At 31.6% G+C, this 15,439-nt stretch overlaps 1 protein-coding gene across 1 annotated transcript; it reads right to left on the reverse strand.

The window, feature by feature from the left end:
• Positions 1–621: 621 nt before the first annotated feature.
• Positions 622–2,371, reverse strand: LOC116000948 (MAP7 domain-containing protein 1-like). Its single transcript, XM_031240823.1, has one exon. It carries the CDS (start codon positions 2,233–2,235, stop codon positions 790–792), a length of 1,446 nt encoding a protein of 481 aa, XP_031096683.1. The 5' UTR covers positions 2,236–2,371; the 3' UTR covers positions 622–789.
• Between the last annotated feature and the right edge of the window lie 13,068 nt (positions 2,372–15,439).

A 15,439-nucleotide genomic window follows, 5' to 3' on the forward strand; every position in this document is an offset into this window, starting at 1 on the left:
GACAAAGTGGCATCATAAGAGCTACAAGTAAACTACATTTCTACAAAAGACCAACTTGCAAACATCTTCAGCAAACAACTCACCACTACTAAATTTAATCTTCTAATGGGACGACAAACTCAATGTCCTTTCTAGGGAAGGAGTATTAAGACTCCGTATTTTGTAACTTTAGAGTTTCTTCTTCTTCTTCTTCTTCTTCTTCTTCTTCTTCTTCTTCTTCTTTTTTTAGTACGAGTTTCTTCTTCTTTTTTGTGTATTATTGTGACTCTACATTTACCCGTCCTACCCTCCTAACCTAGCTAGGACAAATTCTTGTGTCCCTATACATACATCCATTATTGTATTTTGTAAACATGATTGATCAATAATAGTACTCTTTATAAATATTATTGTTCTCATTTAATGTATATAGTCTTTTTTTTTTTTTTTGAAAAAGATTGCTTTATTAATTATTATAAAACATTAGGAAAGAACAAGGTTTGAGGGTTTTAAAGCCGCCCAATCCCCCATTCATATATGGAAATTTGGTTATGAATTTGCATTGCATTATGGATTTGTTTGGTGTTGAACCACAACTGCTGAGAGAGCAGGCATGGCAGGGCAGCAAACAAGAAGCAGTGATACATTACAAATAAAAACCTTAATCTGTATAGTATACCATAAAATTTGGGAACAAACACAAGAAAGCTAAAAGCTTTCTCTAATGCATAATAATGGAATGGAATTGAAAAGAAAAAAGAAAACGCAGAATTGATAAACTCCCAGAAAGGCTGCTCTGATCTCCTGGGCTCATCTTACAAGCTGGTTTCTAGCTGCTGCAGTCTGGCCGGCCGATCGCCGGATAGATTCAATCCTCTGCAGTCTGATCTGCTCTCTAAATTTGGCTATAAACTCATCAGCTTTCTTATCAACATCCGGCGGCCCTCCATCTCCACTACTGTTATATTCACTACCATTTTCTCCTCCTGCACCATTCTCGTCGAAGAAATCATCTTCGTCTTCCATCTCTGACTCATCGCTTTCTGCTTCGCCTTCGCCTTCTTTCTTCACAAAACTTTCTTTCGCTTTTGCAATACCATATGACCTGCCTCGCCCGTTGAACGGAGTAAATGCAGATTTCCCGGCATGGTTTTGCACCGCAGCTTCTTCACCTTTCACCTCTTCGGGTATTGGTATTTCGGCCGGGACACTCCTAACGCTTCGCCGCAGCTCCTTCTCATCTTCCTTCTTCTTGGCGGCTAGCGCACTTGGAATTGATTTCATGGACGACGACTTGCCGAGGAAATAATGGGGAGGCGGCGGCGGAGGTGCAGGAGTAGTCGTCTTCTTTCTCACCGCCATCTCTTCAAGAATCCTCAGCTGCTGGGAGGATTCCGATGAAGGCGAAGGGGAAGGAGAATGCTTGTTTGGAGAAGGGGAAGTTGAGTTAGGCCTGCTAAATGATTGAGACCTGAAAGACCTTGGCTCTAACTTGTTGAATTCAGGGTCCTCTGCCATTGATGAAGATGAAGTTGAAGAAAACAGTTTAGATTCTTCCTTCATCTCCATTCTCCCTGATCTTGATCTCCAAGGGATTGGAGAAGGAAGAACCAAATTCTCCTCTCCCTTCATTGATTTGCTCCAAAATCGCTTCGAATTTGCTTCTTCCGCTAAATCATCACCCTCTGCAACTCTTGATTTCAAGCTCCTAACAGGCAAAAGAAGGGGCTTCTCGCCAACTTTTGAAGTCTTAACACTAACGCTACTACCCATACTTGTCTGTTCTTCATCACCATGCCTCTCTTTGGCCACAACTACAACTGCTTCACCCCTACGGTACTGATTATTCCATGTCTGAATAACTTTATTATCGCTACTACTGTTATGATCATCATCCAGCACTGAACCATCCTCAGACTCATCATCAAAAACAGATGAAAACTGAAGCAATCTAGAAACATAGGACTGGGCATTATCAAACTTTGTTGCACACCCATTTTCCTTGTCGTCTATCTCCTCGCTTTTCCGGCTAAACAGGCCGTAAGAGACCGCGATCCCGACGAAGATGAGCTGGAGGATTTCCCAGCTTCTGGTGTGGAGAGTTTGGTTGATGGAGTCGGGAGGAGGTTGTGAAGAGAAAAGAGGGAGCACAACCAGGAAAACTGTAACGATTAGAGCTTTGAACAACAAGTGGTTGTAGTAGTACTTACTTGGATTGTCAGTTGCATGGTTGGGTTGAGCTTCTGAGTCCGCCATTGATGGAGTTATCGAAGAAGATAAGATGATGAGATAGATGGCGAAGAAGGAGACAAGTCTGAGGAAAAGTATTATAGAGAGAACATAGAAAAAGAAGAGAGTGATGATGAGGAAAGTTTTTGGGAGCAGTGACTTCGATTTCTCATTTTCTTCCTTCAACCTACCTTTATTTGCCTTTTATCTATTCCCATGGATAGACATTCTTGCCCTTTCCGTTTCTCTTTTTTTTTTTTTTTTTTTTAATTCTTTTATGCTCCTTCAAATTTTGATGATTTACTAAACAATATTACTCTTTAATTTAAAGAGCAACCACACTAGTGATTTTTGGCTAGTTTTTAATAGAGTAAAAATTAAACAAGGTTTTTGGACTAATGGTAAAATTAGTTTTTTTTTTACTGCAAATCGTTGTTTTTTGTGGGCCCCAGAAGAAAAAAAATCTCATGCAAAAAGCAGTTTCGCTCAAGTCAGCCATTTTCTCTCTCCTAATTGGTTTGCAAAAAATCTACAAAAAAACCTCCACAATTGAGATTGCTCTAAGATGTTAATTTGTACCGTACTAATTTATACTAAGTACAACCTTATAGTGCTATTTGCACTACAAGAAAAATCACGATATAGCAACGGATTCGTAACGAAATTAACTTCCGTTGCAAATTAATGACGGAATTCGCACCGAAAAATAATTTCATTGCGAATTTTGGCGCAAATAGAAAATAAAATCAATGGAAATAATTGAGTTGTATATGGTCGTATTGTCAACACTAGTCTAATAGTACTCGGTGAGACTAGCATACCTTGGGGTGTACTAATTTATACTATGTACAACCTTTTAATGTTGCTTGGGTTATATTAGGTACTACCAACCCTTATTTCAAGTACTTGTTGCAATTAAGCATAGCATGGATGACTATATTGGATATAAATCAGCATGATACTTAACAACATGTTAGAAAATTTTTCCCAATTTATATATAAATAAGTTAATATTTCTTCTGATTGTTCAAGTATAAATTGTATAATCATAATTTTTAAATTGACTCTATGACTTCTAATTGATAAATATTTGATCTTTTCCTTCATAATTAGTCTTATATAGTTATTAGAATAGATTGTGTGTGTGTGAATGAAGGTTATACTCTTCATTTATATCCATTTTTTCCATTAAGTTTTTTTTATACGTTATGCTATAAAAGTTGCACTTTACAATATTTTGGACAAACATACCCCTATTGTTATAACTTCCGTTATCTTTTCTACTATTGTTACCATGCACATGTATCCACCATATATTTTCTTATCTTTTTCAGTAATAATAATATATATACACATTATATATTTGAGTTATATGTTAGTTATTTCCTAAAATATAAATATAAAATTTATAAAAATGTTTTACATTATTATTATATGTTATTTACAATAATTTAAATATCTAAACTTTAAATAAATTTAAAATTTTTAATATACAGTATTAATATTGGGCACCTATTTTTTGCGCATCGCGCATAAAATTTTTTTAATGTATATATATATATATATATATATATATATATATATATATATATATATATATATATATATATATATAATATGAATTTATATTTGGGGATAGTTATACTAAACTGTTTGGGCAAAAACTTGTGTGAGACCGTCTCACCATGAGACGGGTCGGGTCGGGTCGGGTCAAGACACTTATATGCACAAATGTCATACTTATATGCTCAAATGTAATACTAATCAGGAATAAAAATTTTGTTACTTATAAGGGTAAATGTAATACTTTTAAGGGAAAATACAATACTTTTACATTTCGATTTAAATGTATTACATTTTTCCTCAAAAGTATTATATTTGCCCTTATAAGTAAGGGATACTTGTCAATATTACTTATTATGAAAAATGTATTACTTTTTCTCTTATAAGTAACAAAAATTGTATTCTTAATTAGTATGACATTTGCACATATAAGTATGTCATTTGAATGATGCTTTGACCCGACCAATCCGTGAGACGGTCTCACACAAGTGTAACCCAACTGTTTGAGATTTTCATTATTCTTCTAACTAAAAACCGTAAACTAAATTTCATACGACTAGATTTTTTAAATTTCGTTTATTCATGACAAACTTCCACTCTAGGAACATGACTATAGCTAATTATTTATATTCAAGTTTATATTGGGATGTGTTTAATTTTAACATATAACTTAGGGTATAAAAATAATCTTATACTCCGTAATATATTGGGAACTTACGGGGCGTTTGGTTGGAGGGAAGGAATTAGTTGGGAAAAGAATTGCAATTCCATGGGAAAAGAATAATGCGGGAATAAAGTGGAGTTTAAATTCTAGTGTTTGGTTTGCAGGAATACAATTACTAGGAATTTAAATTCCAATGTTTAGTATAAATGAGAATTGAGAGGGAATAATTAGTATAAAGTCCAAAATGCCCATTATTATTGTTGTTATTGTTATTATTATTATTATTATTATTATTTATAATTATAATTGACAAATTAATTCACAAATTGTTAGAGTTGTTGCATATAAAGAATGCAAATGTTGAAGAGTTCTGCATATAAAGAATTCAAAGGAACATTAAACATACACGAATGTTGTTGTATATAAACAATGCATATAAAGAATGCAAATTTTGAATAGTTATTCTATATAAAGATTTAAATGAACATACTCAAAGGGAAGTCGAAGAATAATACACATTATAATTTAGAAGGGAAAGTCATGCATAAAAAGGGAGGGGTAATTTTGTCTCATGATTACTTTTTTTCTTCCTAAAATTCATGAAATTAAAATCTCAGGGGAAATGGGATTCTAATTCCATGAAAATGAAGGAATTGTAATTTTGTGGCAACCAAACACCCTGTTAGATTACAATTTTATAATAGGGAATTTAACATATTATTATTATTATTATTTTTACACATTTTATTTCTATCTCGTGTTACAATCCAACCCTAACTTAATTAAACTCCTATCTTTTGTTTTGGTAACTAGTCAAGTCTAGATTTCTTTAAATTTATTTGTTAGCTTGAAAGATAAAATCTCTTTAATAAGGAATAAAATAAAGTTGGGGCGGGGGCAAATTGGGAAGGGAGAAAATGAGGGTAGTAAAGAGGTTGCGTGGGATGTGGTTAGGATTCTGCTTTCGGAGTGCGTACGCTAGCTTTTTGTGGGCCTCATTTTTAATTACATTAAAAATAATGTCCTGTCCTTGCAACTTTGGTTGGAGGCTATGCTTTTCTTTCTCTTGTCTACCCTCTTCACATTCTGTCTCTTCAAGGACCACACACAAGCGGATCCCAAATAACTAATTGACTGACTTGTATCATAAAATTAAAAATCTGATTTTTGTCAAAATCTGTTGACAAATTCGTAACACATGATTTTCTTAATAAGATTTATATCTCTGGTATAATTTATAAGTTATTACATAAAAGTAATATTTACCCAACAAACACTTTTACATAGTAATGGGGCGTTTCTTTCACAACCAAAACAAATAAAAATAAAAAAACAACCACACCCGCACAATACTTGTTTTTTTTTTTTTTCAGTTTTCTTTTTCTTTTCTTCCGGCTATGGATACATCTTAAGAATATTAGCCTGAAAGGAACTATTTAGAAACAAAAAGAGAATAAACATGGTGGTCCCACCAAGAAATTTTGTCTTTAGCGATCTTAAAATTAAGTTGATAACTTATAGGGTGTGTTTGGTTGGCACAGAAACGAAATCGGAATGGGAATTAAATACTTGATAATTGTAATGAGTTTTAATGAAAGTATTTTGCATGCTTGGTAGTAGGGTAAAATTGAAATTATTAACAATATTGATGTTTAATTGTGTATGGCCCTATAATGGGAATAAAGGTTTTAAAAATATAAAAACAAAAAATCGAGGTAATTGGTCCTAATATAATAACATCTAAAGCACAATATGAACAAAAGAAATCAAAACAAAAATCTAAAATTATTAATCCAAACTTAAAATTTAGATTACCAATAAGATAGAATGATACCATTTTTAATTAGAGAATGAGATTTTTAATTGAAAGGGTAATCAAATCTCATAGTTGTATCTTAAAAAATTGTTAACTAAACACTAATTCTAATTTTGATTATCATTCCTAATGTATAAATCCATGAACCAAACACACCTTTAATTTTTCATTCTTCAGGATGTGGGCACCTATATTGTACGTATGAAAAGAAAGCTATTATTTCAGTATTATGTATAACTAAATATGATATACCTTATACAAGTTATTATTGAAACTTATGGTAAAATATTTAGTACAATCAAGTATATATGATATATCTAGTTATCAACTTGTTGATTACAATATATTAGAAACTTTTTGACATTATTCTAGGTTGATCATTGTTTATTTTACAATATAAGTACCTAAAAATTGTGGTATTAATTAATTTACAAACTAGAAGGGGCCAGGGTAGATTTCGGTCTTTGTGGCAGGGCTTAAGTTCAAATCTTACTTTTCACATTTAAATTTTAATTTTACATAAAAAAGAGAAGTTGGACATGTTATGGAATAATGGAATAGTATTTGTTTTTTGTTCAGGTTGATCAACTAGTTTTTTTGAATTCTCCACAATAGAATGAATTATCCCATAACTAACTTATATAATTTATTCTTTTATTTTCGATCATTATTGGTCACTATCCTAGTGGGAATGTTTTGGACCATAGTCAATTGGAATGGATCCATAATGGCATGATTCTTGAAAAGAAATTTTATTTTTAAAAATAATAATAATAATAATAATAATAATTATTATATAATAATAATAATAATTATATAATAATAATAATAATTATATAATAATAATAATAATAATAATAATTATTATTATTATTATTATTATTATATGATATTCAATATTTCATTACCTTAAAATTAATTTGAATTTATTACAAGTCATGTTTACAAAGTTTGATTCTCTCATGACCTCCAATCTTAGCTAGCTTGTAGTTGTATTAGAGATAGTGAGTCTAATGTTTGTGAAATTTTCTCAAAAAAAAAAAAAAAAAGTGTGAAATTGATATTTATAGGGAACTGAAGTGGAGATGTTAGTATTGAAAAAGAAGAAAAAAGAAGTTCTGATTCCGAGCTATGGGTGTGATGAGAAAAGACCAACTTTCCACCTAGGTTGTCATCTCTTTACATGTAGGGTTTTTCTGTGACTGATGGTCTTCTTTAGGTTTAGTCCTGAATTCTTGATAGGGTTGACATAATTTCAAGGAACTAAGAAAATTTAGATTTTTTTGTCGTTACAAATTTACTCAATCAATTAATTAAAATATTACACCAAAATTAATTTTATTTGCAGCGAGTAAGATTTCAAAAGTTGCAAAGCACTTCTTCATAGGTTTTAAGGGACTCTAACTTAATTGATACTTCACGTTAAATTAGAAGAGTCTTGCACTATTTCATCCATTGAATATATTACTATTTTGTTTTCAATAAATAAATAAATAAATAAATAAATATATATATATATATATATATATATATATATATTACTATTCTTTTTTTTTTTGATAAAATGAGAATATAAAATTAAAAAATGATAATTAAATATACTCTAATTTTAGAGTATCGGCACATGTCATTATTTTATTGAGAGAAAATAAAAAATAAATAAATAAATAAATTATATAGCTCATTTTTTTTATTCACTGAAAACTTAATTATTGTAATAGAACTGCTATTTGAAAGTGTGTGCCTTGCAATGAGAATGACCACTATGAGGTAAACTTGCAATCAATATATCATGGACCAATGACAGAAGATTCATTTTTAATATTTTAAAAGTTTGTTCATTTTTAATACATTAAAATATTAAATATTCATTTTTTTGTGTACTAAATATTTATTATTTAACATACTACCCAATAATGAACTTTCAGTACAAAAAAAAATTAGTACATTAAAAATAAGCATTTATTAATAATCCACATTTTAATGTGGGCTAAGTTCCATAAAATAATTTGCTGTAAAGTTAACAAAATAGAATAAGGTATCTTTATTTATTTATATTTATATTTATATTTGAATTTTTGCTTTTTTACCATCAAGTTAGTGGCCGAAAGCTAAGTTGAAAGACATGCATTAAAATGGATCTGATTCTCTTGGCTTTTTTATCTTGAATTATAATCCTTAGAAAGAAGCATCCATATATAACTAAATTTAGTACCATCCAGCTAGGATTATCACTATTCTTTAACCACCACACTTCATTCTTGTTTTTTCTCATACAATGTCTCTACTGTACTAGGATAAGCAAGATGATTTGTAGAGTCAAGCTATGGGATTATTTATACTTTGGATACTTATAAAGTGATACTACTACTCGGTTACAAGGTTTGATACTACGTGCTACTTCATATGAATAATTTAAGCAATGTTCTTATCACTCTTTCTTTTGAATATTATTCTAATTATATATTATCTCCTTTGAAAGAAATTGGCTCTGTTTGATAAAGCTTATTTAGGAGCTTATAGCTTATTTTAAGCTACTAATAAGCTATAAGCTCTGTTTGGTAATGTTCTCAAAATAAGCTATTAGCTTAAAATAAGAGCTTATTTTGAAACGCTATTTGGGGTAGCTTTTCAAAAATAAGCTAGTAGCTTTTTAACTTTTTTCTATCTTTATCCTTATCATTTTAAATAAATGACATCCTTTACCCCTCTCAATTAAAACCTTTTTGACATTTTCTTTTCATTATGTTTGGTAGGAATTTCAGTTTGACATTTGTGTTTGAACATTAATTTTTGTATGAACTAATCTTATGAATTATAAACATTTTTTTTTACTTTATATATTTTCAAATATATGTTCTTACTTTATATTTTATTTAAATATATTGATTTCATTATTTTTATTTTAATATATAAACAAACTTATTTAAATTTAAAATTATTTAAATTGTATGAAGATGTCCTTTTTAGTCTTTTTACATTTATCAGCTTATCAAAAAGCCATGGTTGAAAAAATCGCTAGGCGCTCGGGGAGCGCGTAGCGCCTAACCAGGGATTAATCGGCGCCTAGGCGCCCGTGTATTTTTTTATTTTATTTTTTATTTTTTAAAAATTTGTTAAAGTATTTTTAATTTTTTAAAGACTTATAATTATAAATTATATAATACTTTAATAGTTAACACTAAAATATTAAATATTAACCTAAAAAATATCTAAAGTTTGTACAATTTAGGATAATTTCGCTCAAAACGATGCTGTTTTGAGTGAAATAACCCATTAAAAAAAAGAACAATAGTTAATCGACCGACTAGAATGCCTAATCGGTGCCTAGTCGGTCTAGTCGATGCCTAGGCGGTGCTTTGGCGGCCTAAGCGGAGCTTAGGCGGCCTAGGCGGTCGCCTAGCTGGCCACCCGCCTAGACCACCATTTAATGTGATACGCTAGGCGGTCGACCAACGCCTAGCGCCTAGGCGGGGATTAATCGGCGCCTAGGCGGGATTTTTGCAACACTGCAAAAAGCTAATTTTACCAAGCACTTTTAAGCAAAACAGCTAGCTTAACAGCTCTTCAGATTTCAGCTTCGAGCTTATAGCTTTTCAGTTTTCAGCAACCTTTTCAGCTAGGTTTGCCAAACATAGCCATTATCATTTCAAGTATTTCAAAGCTCCAAAAACACGTTAACAATGACTTTTCAACATAACGGTAACAAGAAAAAGTTATGGTTAAAAGTTTAAGGGTTCACAACAATTTATTTATTTATTTTTTTTTGAGTGCTACTGACTCTGTTACAATGTAGTATCTGTTCATAACTACTTCTACTTTCTCAACCTACTGAAGCACAAAGAGACAGCAACGCCTCCACTGAGGCTCGAACCCAAAGTCATTGGCCACAACAATTTATTTAATTAGTTGTTAGAATTACAAACATTCAGTACAGAGTAGTAATCTTAGGATTTAGGAATATATTTTAGGTGGATGTTAATAGTCATAGAATGATGGACTAATAATTTTTCTCTTATCTCAATTCTTCTATTTTTTATGGATTAATATTTGATGCACCGATGTATAGATGCTATACAATGGCGGTGAATGAGAAGATGACACATCATTACAAAAAAAAAAAAATCAATATTGATCAAGCCCTTTTTCTGCAAAATATTTAAGACTTATTTTATTAGGAAACTCTTTATTTCTAGTTAACAAAATATATCTACTTTCCTAATCATATTTATTACTTTTTTTTTTGTTGAAAATAATCATATTTATTACTTAATTATTTTCTATGTAATCTCCTAAATATTTTTATTAGATACATTATTAATTATATTGACAAATGGTGATTATATATATATATATATATATATATATATATATATATATATATATATGAGTGTGTGTGTGTGTTTAATCTATATATTAATCGCACTGCATAACTTGAAAAATTATGAAGTTTATTAGATTCAGTCATTCAACGGTCTAATTCTACTACTAATTTTATTCTCTAATGAATAATTTTGTTAATATTTAATTCAGTATTAATACATAAAATTTATATACTTAAAAACTAAATTAAAATATTATTAAACACAGAAAATAAAATTAATAAAGTAATAAATATGTTTAGAAAAGTAGATATATTTTGTTAACTAGAAATAAAGAGTTTCCTAATAAAATAAGTCTTAAATATTTTGCAAAAAAACGCTTGATCAATATTGATCTTTTTTTAATGATGTGTCATCTTTTAATTCACCGTCGTTGTATAGTATCTATACATCGGCGGTTCATCAAATATTAATCCTTTTTTTATTAGGCAAAAGCCTGTGTGAAACCGCACACATATCCTTATTCATAAGATGAGTCAAGTCAATATGGAAATGTAATACTTATACTGAAAAATGTAATACTAATCACAATATATAAAATAATTGTTACTAAAGGAATGTGTAATACTTTTTAGAAAAAATATAAACAAGTATTATACTTCCCCTTATAAGTAACCAATGTTTTATTAATGATTAGTATTACATTTTTTTCAATATAAGTATTACATTTTCATTTTGATCCAAGTCATCTCAGGGATAAGGATCCGTGAGAATGTCTCACAGGAAAGTCACTCTTTTTAATATTCAGTTCCGCTATAAAAAATTTCGTTACTTAGAAGAATGAATTCTGAAAGCAATAAGTTTTTAAATTAGGCACATATCAAAAACATGTATTATATTGCTTAAGTGATATACTGAAGGCGTGTAATGCGGTGACATTATTTCTTAATTAAACAATTGTAATTGTATTAAGTATATGCACAAGTATACTTATATGTATATATGTAGTGGCATGACTTCAAGTTATGGCAAGGCATGATGCCATGAATACGCAATATTATTTATTGTGCACGAAAATAAAATAGAAAAGTGTTGGTTAATTAATCAAATATTCTTTTCGTAAGCAGCATTTCTTCTGGTAAAACTTCTGATTAGCCCTACACGGCTACACATATACCTACACTTAAAAAAAAAATAAATAAAAAAAAAAAACAACCAGCAAAGATAATTATATTAAATCGAAATCAAATGACTGATGTAACTAGGAGGATCTCACTCCCAAGCTGACCGACCGGATTGCGAGCAAGATGCTCTGACCAAAGAATGAGCTACTACGTTAGCTGTTCTACGAATATGAACTGTAGTAATTGACAAAAAAGAATTCATAATAAGAGAACAATGCTTGAGAATTAGATCAACATAGGAATGATCCACCCGTTGATGTTGAAACCCTTGATACATGTTCAAGCACTCGCTCTCGAGACCGCTTCCTCACCCAATCTGTTGGGTAACTAAGTGAGTCTAGAGGAGGGGGTGAATTCAATAGACTCACTACGATTTTTCAAAAATTCTTCACAAGTAATTATCTCTTTAAAGATAACACTTGTTCGAAGAGAGAGTTTGCAGCGAAAAATATTTGAGTATCAAAATTTTAGATTTACTTTGCACAAGTTTTAAAGCTTGGTCGATATGTATGCAATGCAGTAAGATAAGAGCGTAAGTAAAAGAGAGAGAAAATATTTTTATAGTGGTTCGGCTATAAACAAAGCCTACTCCACTCTTCTTTACAACTTGTGAAGAGTTGCACTAATATCTCTGCTCTTAGTACAAGATCATATCCACACAGTGAGCTACCTTGATCACAAAGCCGGGTAGCACACACTTATACAGGTTTTTTGATTGTCTACTCCACATCTTTCTACTTCTTCACCAAGTAGAGTTTGTTGTTGATGATTTAAACTTGATTCTTCCAAGTTGAAATCTTGGCCTTGATATTCTTGAAAGAACATTTGAGCTGCACAACATCTCTCTCAAAGGCTAGATAGAACTTTGAAGCTTTTATCTCTTTTACACATTGAAATTTGCTTGATGTTTGAGCATTTTTGCTTGCAATATCGTGTGTAGACAAACCCCCTAATCTGAAAAAAGAGTGGGGTATTCATAGGCGTCAATTTTGTGTCCGTTGGAGGGAAGACAAAAATTCAAAAGCCCTTTTTCTTTGTCTAGTGTGTAAAAACTGATGGGTTTTGAGCCCATGTGGACGTCAGTACTTTATAGTTGTTTGTACCTTAATGTGCAGACATTTTGTCATTTTTTTCTTACACAACAAGATAAAACTTTAATGCTCCTTAAAATTAGTTCCTAAGACTTCAATTCGTCCAAGGTTGATCACCCATGATGTTTAAGGTTTTGGACTTAAATTCTCTCAGAGAATGTTCTCTAGCTTGTCCACACAAGCAATGACTCACTCGTACCTTAATGCTCAATATAAGAATGATTGTCTTTATCAATCTTCCCATCAACTCCTCGAATGGCTTATCTTTATCATTTGGCCTTTAAGATCATCAAAAGGTGGGTCCTTTTATGATTCGGTCTCTTTCATACCTCTTGGTCTTCTTCTTGACCATGAGCTAAGAACACCCGTCCTAAACTATTACAATTGACTCATTATGTTCTCGACCTATACAAAGACAAGAGAAGATAGCACAAAAATTAGATGTCTGAACTCCTACTATTGGTATCATCAAAATCTTCAACACGAGGGATTCCTAACACAATCCCCTAAGTCAAGATAGGGTTTCTTTACACGCCAAAGCCTTGGCTATGTACGCATTCCGGGGGCATCTCAGCGGGCTATTGCACGCATGCAGCCATAAACTTTCCTTCTTGATCGTAAACCACCACACCAAAACAAACTTTGCCAACTTCTGGGAATAAGGAAGTAAACATCTACCTGACATCTCATCTGGTTCATGCTGGCACTATAGGATTATATATAACTCTATTACCTGCAGCAATCTAGCCACTCAATGAGGCTACCCAATTTTGATAGTGACACTACAAGAAAAATGCTCATAGAAAATACCACAAAGACAACAGTTTTTGACAAAATAACACCACAAAGACAACATTTTTTGACAAAAGTGTTGTCTTTTATTTAAAAAATAATTTTGTCCAAAATTATTGTCTTTGACGCAACACTTTTGTCAAAGACTACGGTTTTCACCGGACCATTGTCTTTAGTGTGTTGTTTTTGTGCATTATGTGAAAAGACAACACAATAAAGAACGATTTTTTAAAAATAGTTATCTAAGTGCTCTTTTTAGGACAACGGTTTTTTAACCGTTTTCGTTGGTGTGTTGTCTTTAATTTCTCTTGAATACAAAACACTAAAAAGACAATGATTTTTAAAACTGTTGTTTGTGCTCAGTCTTTATTTTTAAAACAACAACGATTTTATTTAACCATTGTCGTTTGTCGCTCTAACATCTGTCGTCGTCGCTGTCGCTCCAACCTCTGTCGCTAGTGCCTCTTTCTTCCCTTGCCACCATCACCTTTTCCCAGCCTCCTCTGCCGTCGTTAAGCTCCAACATGCTAGTTCTCAATCTTTTAACCCTAATCCCTAATTTCTTCTTAACTGTATTGTTGAATTTTCTCAACAATCATGAATTCGTCTTCGGCTAATAATCTGACCTAGTATGAGGGAGCTTCATTTATTTGATTTTTGTTGATATTTATTTTGTCCCTTTTTGTATATTATTTTATAGAGTTTATTGTGTATATTTTTAGCTAAATTGCATTGCATTTTCCATTATTATGAAAATTATGGAATTCCAATACGCATTGCATTTGTTAATTGACAGCCGATGTTAATTTTATGAGCTACTATTGTTTAGTTGCATTATAACTCTTGATTATCATAAGTTCTCATGTGTTTAGTAGAGATGAGCTTATAGTATAATAATCGCCATATATACGGCATTTGTTTTTTAATTATTATAAATATTTATAGTATGTACGTCGATTTTGTATAACCGTCGTATATACCTTATGGCTTTTAAAACAAAAATATTTAAATTATATACAACGGTTATATATGCCTTGGAGTATAAATGAGCTGAGCGGCTCGCGAGTGGTCAAAGCTTGGCTCGAGCTCAAGCCAAACTCGAGCGAATCGTTTAGTAACCAAGCCAATCTCAAGCTCAAAAATTCTAGGCTCGTTGCTCGTCAAGCAGCTCTCAAGCAATATACTTTTATATATATATATACACACACACACATATAACAAGGATGCCACTAAGAAGACAGTTGTAGAATTGAAGAAAAATGCTACCACATGTTCGGCAATACAGCATTCTATTCATCCCAAGCTTAAGAACCCAGGTAATTTTTCTATCCCTTGTGTCATAGAAGAATATCTAGTGGGAAAATCCCTGTGTGATCTAAGGGCGAGTGTTAGCATTATCTTTATTCTCTGTACAAAAAGCTTGGCTTACAAGAGCCCATTCCCGCAAACCGTTATCCCTTGTGATTTCGTCGTTTTAGACATTGAAGAAGATTCATTGGTCTCCATCATTTTAGGAAGACCATTCTTAGCCATTGCGGGAGTCATAATGATGTCAAGAAAGGGACATTAGTTATGGAACTCTCAAAAGAGAAATTGAGTTTAACATGTTTGGTGAAGTGGATGAGAAATCCTCTTGTTTGAAGGAGTGCACCAAGATAGAGCGTGTGAGTAGTTATCTTTGGAGGATTTTGAGCAATGAAGAGAAGGGAACTAGTTTCCCAACCTCGGAGAAAATCTGAAAGAAGTTAAGAGAGATTATGATGGTGAATGGAAAAAAGCTGCTACTCATAGAGGAAGAA

Source organism: Ipomoea triloba, chromosome 13 (genome assembly GCF_003576645.1).
Source record: "Ipomoea triloba cultivar NCNSP0323 chromosome 13, ASM357664v1".
Classification (NCBI taxonomy): Eukaryota; Viridiplantae; Streptophyta; class Magnoliopsida; order Solanales; family Convolvulaceae; genus Ipomoea; species Ipomoea triloba.

Bases quoted from the DNA above. Each gene is read 5' to 3' on its own strand.
- LOC116000948 (XM_031240823.1), bottom strand. From the start codon at position 2,235: ATGGCGGACTCAGAAGCTCAACCCAACCATGCAACTGACAATCCAAGT.